Below are 10,875 nucleotides of genomic sequence, written 5' to 3'. Positions count from 1 at the left end.
GTGCAAATTGTACACGCCACACTGGCCATTTCCTAAAACCTGGCTTCGGCCATGGTCTACGCTGGACCGTTACCTATTTTAACGACGCATCTGGCCCCATCCGTTGGTTTACTTATTTTGTTTTCGAGGGGCTCTGATATACTTTCCTTTTCGTACAATACACTGATTCCTAAATAATCATTTTATTTCTTCATTTAAAATCTGTACATCATTTTTATGGGGATAGCGCAACCGACACACTTTCGTATTGCCTTATGGAAATTTCAATTAATGGACCACATTTCTTCACTCCGGTTAAACCCCATGGCTAATCAAACTATATGATTAACTTTTTAAAATTAAGTGACATGAACCTGGCAAAAAGAGCCCCCAGTTATAATAACTAAATAATGAAATCGAATTATTTGGGAAGAACAAAAATTTCAGTCTTCACAATCCGCCTTATTTTTTCTGACAATGGAAAAGTGGGGGCAAAATTCAACAGAACACCCCTGGACAAAAAGTGTGCGGGCGTGGCATACGTAGTGTGGACCTCTGCACAACAGAAATCCACATGGTGGTGGCGGGGGAGGGGGCATATACAGCCCCTTTCCTCAGGTATGCCAAATGATTTGTCAATATATGTGTCAGTTATCTACATGTATCACCATCCCGGATCCACCGTTGAGTGCACTGGTCTACGAAAGAGTAATAACCTTGCACAGTGATCCAAAGTAATGAAACACTGGCTTATACACGCTAAATACGTCTGCAACCATGGAGGAAGGCTGCCAGTGCAACCTAGCAAAAGGGCTTATTAATCCAACTGCATGCATTGTTGAGCGGGGAAAATGCTTAGAGGAATCAAAGGTGGCCTAACACCCACAAAAACTACGATGTGAATCACAATGACGCTTTTATGCTACGATCTGTGTGTACTTGACTTTTTACCTTGAATTTCATCCAGAGTACAATTTCTAAACTGCAGTTAACTTTCGTATCAGTTTCAGACCATAACAGGACCGATGGCCATGATTCAATTAATCGGCAGTTGTATTATAATAGTAAGCTTTAATCGACAAGTGCACAAAAACGCTGAAAATGCCATAATCATTACCGTAGCAATTCATGATAAATCATACCAACCCGTATTATTATGACCTGGAAGCGAAGATCAATTAATGTAAACTTAATTCTTGCCACAAGTTAAAACTGATGCAAATTCTTGCAAGTCCTGCAGTTCACAAGACATGGTCATAATTATATTCTACAATGAATGCCAACAGCCACACAGGCTACTATCGACCTGGATAAACAATCAATAAAGCAATAAATAATCCGTAGTTTGACAGTTGTAATATACATCAGTAACAATTTATATACGTCCGTGTAGAAATGAGATTTTAACCTCAATTCAATGTTACACCTCGACTTTCAATGGCACAGTCTGTTCCTAATCTAGGTTTACCACCATTAAACTCCGGAGTTTAAACTTGTCTTGTTAATTTGACTCAATGACTCCTCGGTAATTTGTTTTGTCCTTTTTATGATGTCTGCATTGGCCATGTAAGGGACAACATCGGGAGGTCGTTTAACTTTGAAGTTATACCTCTAAGATGTTTTGGTTCTTACCTGCAAGTCTCTATAAAATTGTTCGTTACGTTTACGTTGGGCTATGCGCTAGTAAGCAGAAGCACGGAGAAAGAAAGATGTCTTCTTCCTTCCTCCATGACTTAACATTTGGGTTTCACACCGCAGCTCACATTTATGAAGGGTTTTCTTGCTGTGTCTAATGTTGATTACTTGTTCCGCCTTTGTTATCATCTTTGTGTGAATCTAATACAAAAGATTCCCAAGTTAAGCCAATTCCGTGTGCGTACATCCTGGGGGATAGGCGTACATATACCCCCTCTGACTTTTTGGGGTGGGAAAGGGCTATTACCCCCCCCCCATATACACACACGCTTTTTGTGATGAGCAAAACATTTAAGCGGATTGTGAGGAATTTTAGGATTTCCAAACGACTAAAATATTTGCAATACCACTAAAAAGTGTAAACAATTTTATAAAGCCATAAATATGTTACTCTGATATAAGATTCTACATGAACAGATGTACGTCTCTATTATGAAATCGCCCCCTATAGTATATGATGTAGCCCCCCCCATTTCCATGGCCAGGCAAGTCATCCCCTCCCCCACTTTTCCCCAGACCCCCCATCCCACTCCCCAAATTTCCAGCACAGTTATATATGCCACTGGCAGGTTCAATCCACATATATACTCAGGAAGATGCACTGTGGGCCTATCCGTTTGTAGTTGCATTTTGTACAGTGATTTTGGACCTAAAAAATTGGAAAGTCCCATAGTTCACCAAGAATAGATGTCATTTTACAATTAATGCAACCGACTCCATGTAATACGAGCTCGGACAGGGCTAGATTACGGGGTGATCATGAGATCTAATAAAAAACTTTTGTATTAATTTGGTAATAAAAATGATTCAAATAAAACACAAAATCTTATAAACAACCTGGCTATTTATTCCCAAAATAAGTCCAGAAGAAAGTGTTTGATAAGGGCAATAACTGCACATGGACACTTCGGGTACACAGCCTAATAAAAGCAACTGCGCAAGCATTAAATTTGATGTTGTCAAATCATACCAAGCACCAACGATGCATGAATATTGAACATCATATACATGTACGTATATACTGCAGTACACAACGTTTCAAGGATACAGATTACCAGCGAAAAATTGCGGCGATGATCATTTGCACCAGGCACGAAATGGGACATAGGGGTACCCCCACTAGTCCAGTCCCTATACACACTCTAGCCTATTGTTACTTAACACATCCCCCTAGGTGTCTGAAAAGAATTCCTGAGGTATCATTATAACAAGGACCGGCACAAGGGGGGTGCTCTCTGTCCCATAATTGGCTTCACAATGATGATCATGGGGTACAAAGAGCCGGGGCTTATGGTTGTGAAACAGGTGCTGCGTAGCAAGCATTCGCCGCGCTCTGATAATGGACATACCGGCCATGACAGAAAGCGGTAATTGGCCAGATGGTAAAGCCCGGGCAGTTCAAACTCCCGTGTGATTTTTCCTCCATGGTATAAACGACCCTTCACGAATAAATTCGAATTGGGGGAGCGGGTTAGCGTGGCGGTTCTTTCCTCGCTTTGCACCAATGAAGTCCGGGTTCGAGTCCCGTCTTGGCCCAGGCTTTAAGTGCATTTGGTTTCCAGTCCACACTCGCTCTCGCAGGTTTTCTCCGGGTACTCCGGTTTCCTCCTGCCTCTAAAAATGGACCTTCTTCCTAACTCTGTAATGTGATGCTGATTAATAAAGTGTATGAATAAACGTACAGTTATTGGCGCAAATAGCCTGAGTTGCTGAAAGCGCCAATAAAACAAAATAACAACAATTTATGTGCGCATGCACATAAATGGATGTGGAGGCAAAAAGCTTTAGAGGCCCATTGAAAATGTACAGGGGCACAAAAATTTCAACGTCATTTTCTGGTGGCTTCTGCACTTTTGTCTTCGGAAAACCCTCTTGCGCTTTATTGGCGGAAGGTCTGTTGATACCCGTAATCGCTGGGGTCGTAACTGTTGCCAAGTACAAGTGTATTACCTCAGTAAAAGACGGTGCCCCAAAATCCTTGAATACAGGCTAACAAGTCTGAAGTGCAGTTCCAGGGTTTCCCACCACTTAGATCTTTCACTGATGCGATGTGTAACGTGGCGCTTATTTAAAGGTGCACTCTTTAATTTACACTTTCCTATCTGAAGACTTCAAGAAGGCAAGATACCTTCGAAAGCTCTGTAGTGCAATCCAGTATATATTGTCAAAAGGTGAAGTACGAATATTTTTTCAAAGTTTGTTTTTACGAAGTATATTTTATTCCAATTTCCTTACTTACAAAGTGCATTCTTTCAACTTCGTTTTTACGAGATATATTTTTCCAAGTTCGTTTTAAGAGTTATTTTTAGTTCGATTTTATGATTTTTATTAAAGTCTGTTTAGTGAAAATAAATCAAAACCTGAAAATGTATATCTCCTAAAGAGACATCTCTATAAAGCGATTTGTTACCAAAAATAGAAACGAGTTTTTTAAACATAAAACTCATAAGAAGGAACTAGACAATGTCTGCATCAAACAAACGAACTTTGATCTGCTAAAAACGAACTTCGAAAATATCTACTTTTTGAAAATGTAGGGTGTCCAAAAGGAAATCTAGATAAATTTGTTTGTTTCTTGAATGTGAATAATTATTTTGATAAATGGTAACGATCATCTGCTTCATTATGATGTTTAATGGACCAAGTCAGAAATGACCTGGCACCAAATAGCTGTTTCGGTGTTGAATTCATGCTTTCAAGAGATGCGATGAGTTTGCGATGAAAGGCATAGGTGGCATTCTGAAGGACACTGGGCTTAGGTTGCAGGCTTACGGCAAAAAAGCCCCTGACTGTGGTTGTCTTAGAATAATTTTGGTAGTGTACTTAATGCTTCAAGCTGTGCAAACCTGTGATGCATCTGGTGCAAAGCCAAAACCACTTTGTGCTCAGTCATGTGTGACAGAGATATATATTTCTTGGTGTCGTACAAAATAGAACATCATAATGAAACATATCATACTTACCATTTGCAAAATGATTATTAGTTACATTCAAGAAACACAAATTTATCACGGCTTCCTTTGTTTAAAGACAGCCTGAATACATTTGACGGCACTGCAGGGCCTTTGTAGATACCAGCTTCAACGTTGGCATTAAAATCAGTCCCGATTCCACGGCGTGCATATCGCATTGTGGTCTTTGACACCCACTTGGAGTCGCGGGAAACTGTTAAGCTACAGCCAAGCATCGGACACGTACATCGACCATTGGGCCGTCACAACCCAGTCCTTTAGAAAAATTACATCTCATTTTTTTCTCCCATGTATTCTTATTTTTACGGAATCAATAAATAGAACAATTGGTGCAACCATTGAACCTTTGCCCAAAAGATAACACAATACCCACACTGTCCCCATGTCCCGTAGAATGATTTGGTATCAGCATCATTCGTGTTTACGCTGGTATTCATGCGCTTTGCACAACTGTTGGTTTTGGAAATGCCTGCCCAACAGGTACGTGATTATTTCATTTTATCATCAGTGTTGCCTACAAAATGCAAAGGGAACGTTTGCCTTCATTTTACCTTCGTTTTGGAACCAAATCTGCTTCCTATAAGATCAAGCGTGGGGAAGTATTTGTTATTTAACAGGTCAAATGCGAGTGGATGGTTGCACAAGCCCACGGCCGTGTTTGGTACTTCGAGGTAGCAAGAAACCTCCATGGTTTCACAAAGATTTGGGTCACAATCAGCGATCCGTCGTTGCTTGACGGACATCAAATACGGCCTAATGGATAGTGCGAACCAGCGTTAGGATCCAGCGGCGTAAATCTGTGCAGGAAATCAAGGGACGGGGGATTGCGAAAGGTGTGGGGATGACTTGCTCGGCCATGAGAATTTGAAAGTGGGGGGGGGTGACAGGGCGTGACACCATATGACTTTATGTGATCGATGTTTATGACACTGATGTACATCTGTACTCTGCATTCAGAATGGCATATTTATGGCTTTTTAAATTGTTTTTCCAGTTTTGAGTGATACTGAATGTATTTTAGTCGTGGGAAGTCTGAAAAATTCTTTACAATCCCCTTTAATTTTTTGCTCACCACAAAAGGAATGGGGTACGACTCAATAGCCCCTCACCGCCACCTCAAAAAATGAGGGGGATATTATACTCCCATCCCACCGGGATTTACGCCCTCGTTAGGATCACTGACTGACATCCAGCTCCGTGTAAAACGAACAGGCCCCATGAAAGACTTAAGTGGAAGTTCACACATGCATGGCTTCACTATATTGAGCACTATGGGACAAAATGTCTCTCACTTTTGAGGAACGAAGTGTATATAAAGTGTCATGAATCGTTCCCTCATTTTTCTGCTATTGTGAAGCCATAGGGTTTGTAGGGGAGCTGTATACATCCACTAGTAAAAGTTAAACATTTCCTACTGTGCGTGTGCAATTAGTAGGTGGCCATTTTGTGGGGCAGGAGTATTGCTTTGTAATGAGGACTGTCGAGTGAATTTGCCTGGTAGGATTTATTGTCCTGTCGAACAAGTTGTCTAATGTTTCTGCTGATATCTTTCTAAGCAGTGAATTTCTAAAATGTTGATCTAAACACTTCCTCTCTTATTTGTGGATTTTTTTTCAATAGGACGAAAGAGGTACCAACACTCGTTCCTCAGCTTGCATTGCAAAGTATAGAACAGTTTCCTGCACAAATCCGGTGGTGCCGCTGATCTACTGTGGTGAGAAACCTGAGTGAAGGCCTAAAGTAAATAAATGTGCGTTGCCTTCTGGGAATTTGAGAACAAGATCACGAAATATCAATCGTTCCTTGATGATCACAACCGCTCATGTATAGACCAGTTCACTAATAAATTCTTATTTATGTGCGCATGCGTATAAATGGCAGGCAGAGGTAACAAGCCTCAGTGACCCATTGCAAATGTACAGGGGCATAAATTTCAACGTCAGTTTCTCTCGGCTTCTGCACCTTTTCACTTTTGTCTTCGGAAACTCTTCAAAATAATTACAGCTAGTTCTTTCTGGTGTAAAAGGATTTTACGCTGCGCTTAATGAGAAAAAAAAAAACAGTTTTGCTTTCTCTCCGAGCGCACGAGGTCAAAGAATCAACAGACTCCTTCCCGACTTTTTCCAATTAAACAGTTTGGCACTTCAGGTACTATGCAATACGTTTATTATTTTGTTGTCGGAAAAATGCCTCTCACACCAGAAGGTAATATCTATAATTATTTAGAGGGTTGCCCGAAGACAAAAGTGAAAAAAATGCAGAAGCTGAGAAAAAATGATATTCAAATTTGTGCGCCTTTACTTTTTCAATGAGCCACTCAAGCTTGTTGCCTCCACTTGCAATTAATGCGCATGCGTACATAAATAAGAATAGTGAACTGGTCTATTGATGATTGTTCAACGGCAATGCATACCTCACGGGTGTATTAGAGGGACAGAACGCAACGAGATAAATGTTTTAATTACAATGAGACGCTTTCTCCTAGGAAAGTCCTGGTTTGTAGTAATATTTATCGACTCATATCGACTAGTCTGAGCAAGATTCATTGCCACAAAGGTCTGATTGTTGATGGGCCATTTTGTTTGCCTGTTGCAAAATAAAATTCCGTTTGGATTCAGCTGCATAAAATCACCTGGGTTACTGAGATGGATTCTTCTAGGTCAAATTATTACTTTCTTTTGGGTCATGGTGACATATTTCCGGATCACATCATCTTTTGTCCAGATTGTTTTGACCCGTAAGGGCCGGGGTCCCTTTCACAGGGAAAAGGTTCCAAATGACCCAGACACTTGTCGCAATTTGACCTGGAAAAGGTTCAGGTCCTACAGGACCTGCATCCAGGTCAATCTGTCTGGGGAGGTTTTAGCCGTGAGAAATCATAGCCGCTTGGTGGTTGTAACGTGCAATTCGGCCTTTATCAGCCGCGTTCACATCCTCAGTTTGCAAATTTAACCTCAATGAACCGTTTCACGATTTGCATTCAAAATCCGTTTTGCCCACCCGTGTTGACTTTTCTCAGTGTCCTATTGTAATTAAAACATCTGTCTCGCTGCACGCTGGCACTCTACTCCCCGTGAGGTATGCTTCCTTTCCAGTAGCCAATAAACAACCTAAAGTGTAAGAGGTCCTTTGACTTTGCAGATTGTTGTAACAGGAACCTTTTATTATTAAGAAAAATGGTGAAAAACAATGGATTAAGAACTAAAAATTTCCTTGATAATAAAGCAGAATGTCGTATCAACGATATTCTTATAACGAGGTTCGACTGTACCTGCATGTAGGTGTTTTACGATCGTAACAATGTGTACTCTGCAACAGAGTGCACAATTGATCAAATATAGTCCAGTCGTCGCTTCTGCAACCCTTAAACAGGAGATGAGCCGGCTATTGTTAACTGAAAACTACATCAACCAATGTCACACACACATTTTGAGGAACGGTCGCACATCGTTGGTTATCAAAAACCCTGTTTGCGATAAGTACAGAGGTAACCTTTGCTATGAAAAGAATTGTTAGTACGAGATGAAAGAGACCACACGCAAAAAAAAAACGGCCTTTGGCTAAATTTGAGCGACAATGGGTTTAGCAAAAATGAGGTCAACTAAATGCGTTTGTACGCGAATTGGTCGTTGGTGAAGTTAGGTGAAACTTAATGTCTAAAAGGTATAATGTGGTACGTAGAATGTTATCAAACAACTGACTGTACGTCTGTGTCCAATTTTTTTTCAAAGTCATGTATATTTACAAGTTCATGCCGTGTTTCCAAACAGGCACCGACAGAACAACCAGGAACTGATCCCATGAACTCTGCGTCATCTTTATCTGGTAAGCTGACCTCTACTATTGCGTGTTCACGTCATTTAAACTTCAATTGTGACGAACACTGACTTCTTTTGAAATCAAAGAAAAAGCTCATGAGTGGCAGTACTTCGGAACTGATTCTGTATCTGTCACTTTAGAATTACATTACATCTCTGGCTCTGCTTTGTTTTATTCAGAGCGTAGTTTTCTGACAAGAAATCAACCATGGCTTCCGACGCCTTCGTTACTGCTATGCGTTATTGTTTGAGCATCTGCGGTGCCGTGGCCTTGGTCGAGAATCTCCTGGTGATGGCAGTGTTCGCTGGAACGAAAAAGCTTCGCGTCAAGTACTACACATTTATCTTCAACCTTGCCTTGAGTGACTTTGCTTTTGGTCTGTTCATTATACTCGTCACATGGATCGATTCGCCCGTTCTTCAGGGCCTTCTCACGGCCAGCTACTATGTGTCAATACTGACCATTCTGGCCGCTGCGGTCAATCGTTACCTGGCCCTGTCTATTATGCCCGCTGCTCGCTACGACTCGCTGGTGACTGCATGTCGCCTGGTCGGAGCATGTTTGGTTATTTGGTGCTTATGCCTTACATATGGGCAACTGTTGTACAACGTGTTCACAACTGGAGTTTCCAGAGCGTTAGAAGTATATGGGTATTCGGTGGCTGTACTCGTAGTCTGGGTTGTCACCGCACTAACCTACTTCCTGGCTTTTCGTAAGGTCAAACACCTCAGTCCTGCTCTTTTGTCCCCTGCCGGCTTTGGTGCCGACATTAGGCAGACTCGCCGGTTATTAGTCGTATTCATTCTCATTCTCGTCACGGCGTTCATATCATGGATGCCTTATGCTGTTCTTTCGTTAATCGCGTATTACAATCCGTCCCTGCTTGATAAGCCGGCCTTTTCAGAGTCTTTTGAGGTCGCTGTCTTAATTTATGCCTTCTCTACCGTGGCAAATCCACTCATATACTGGTGGCGACTGGATAGTTTCAGGGCGGGATTCTATACAATGTTCTGTCGCTGTTTCATGAAAGCAGAGTCCAGACAGACGGAGGTCGACCCGTCTGCGAACCGCGAAAATCCAGTTGTTGAAACAGATTTCTAAATGTTTGTGTTTTACCACACGACTCGAGCGTCAAGGTTGTAATCAAAATAGTTTCGAAACCTTTATAGAAGTGGATGGCTGTTGAGCAATTGATTTGTTTGAAATGGATATATGAATACATGTAATTTATTACCAAAATGCAATAAGTGCCATTTTGGTATCTTTCAGAATCCTACACCCTCAGTTGCCTGCAGTCACTTTCTACAGATTTAAGATAGCTAAACATAACTTGAATGAGTCAAGATAGTGAAAAAAAAAAAGTTTAAGGACACATGGTACACTGCAGAGCTCTTCAATTTTTCATAATTGTGAAAAAATTGCATATTTTTCGAATGGATATATCTCATTTTGGAAATAAACCTGTCCATATTTTAAAGACAAATTTCATTGACTATATGAGTGTATGACTGTGTGATTATTTGTTGTTGTACATACACGTATTTTTGAAAAAACTATCCCCTTTTTTCTAGCAGTTGCAGTGAGGAAATAATCTGGACAAAAGGTATGCAAACATTACAGGTGTAAGAGTAGCTCTTCAAAAGGAAGTCCAATAGAGTGATCCCAATACGACGCTTTTAGCCTCGATCTGCGCACGTCAGCATTTGAAAACGAGGCTGTATGTGTCAGCTTCAATTCTTAATACGATCAGACGATTGAAAGTAAGGAGTCAAGACACAAAATACATAAAGGTATGTTAAATTCGGACTTTTCAGGCTGCACATTTTTGTGGAAGAGTCCTTTAGGATGACTCGACACGTAAAATCCAAAGAAAAATAACGACAATTGACCGCGAACTATGGTCGTGTATCTTTGTGCAGTGGGCGTGGTTTAAACTGAAGTGGCGTCACACTTACAAACCGGATACTGCAGGTACTGAGTGGACTCCGCGGGCGCGCGCGAGGAAGTTGGACAGAGAACCTCGGTTTCGATGCAGATATAAGCAGACGGCGCTAACGTGAAATCCCTCTGTTGGTTATCCAGACAATAAATCACCAGCAAAAACGGAGGGGGGGGGGTTGGCAAATGCTGTATGTTCACGTGATTGCGTCACATCATGTTATACTTCGCTTTCAGTAATACGTATCACAATGTTATAAACAAATATGTTCCAAAGCAAGCGTTTGATATTGAAAAATACTTGGCAGAGCTATTATTCCACATGAAAACTGCTTGCAATTATTTGTCCAATAATCACACCTGAAACATTATTTGTGTTTTTGTTTAAAGTTCTGTATTCTTTCCTAATCAATGTAGTTTGTTGTAATGTAGTAGTAATTTTGCTAATGACTGCATTATTGGTGCCTGATAT

The 10,875-nt window shown here is 40.9% G+C and overlaps 1 protein-coding gene across 5 annotated transcripts; it reads left to right on the top strand.

Moving 5' to 3' along the window:
* The first annotated feature begins 5,025 nt into the window (after positions 1–5,025).
* Positions 5,026–9,948, top strand: LOC110989630 (melanocortin receptor 5-like). Of its 5 annotated transcripts, none has more exons than XM_087144530.1 (4): positions 5,026–5,126; positions 6,267–6,360; positions 8,417–8,471; positions 8,645–9,948. In XM_087144530.1, the coding sequence occupies exon 4, from the start codon at positions 8,673–8,675 to the stop codon at positions 9,564–9,566; it is 894 nt and encodes a 297-aa protein (XP_087000656.1). In that variant the 5' UTR covers positions 5,026–5,126; positions 6,267–6,360; positions 8,417–8,471; positions 8,645–8,672; the 3' UTR covers positions 9,567–9,948. The 5 variants fall into 5 exon arrangements, with proteins under 5 accessions (XP_087000656.1, XP_087000657.1, XP_087000655.1 ...); XM_087144531.1 differs by having other exon boundaries at positions 6,267–6,386; XM_087144529.1 differs by having other exon boundaries at positions 6,267–6,396.
* Positions 9,949–10,875: the final 927 nt, after the last annotated feature.

The sequence above is a fragment of the Acanthaster planci genome, linkage group LG12, assembly GCF_054643075.1.
Source record: "Acanthaster planci isolate LZ-2023a linkage group LG12, COTS_SCS, whole genome shotgun sequence".
Taxonomy (NCBI): Eukaryota; Metazoa; Echinodermata; class Asteroidea; order Valvatida; family Acanthasteridae; genus Acanthaster; species Acanthaster planci.
The sequence above is the reverse complement of the archived record's forward strand: the minus strand, read 5'-3'. Positions and strand labels throughout refer to the sequence as shown.

Bases quoted from the DNA above. Each gene is read 5' to 3' on its own strand.
- LOC110989630 (XM_087144530.1), top strand. From the start codon at position 8,673: ATGGCTTCCGACGCCTTCGTTACTGCTATGCGTTATTGTTTGAGCATC.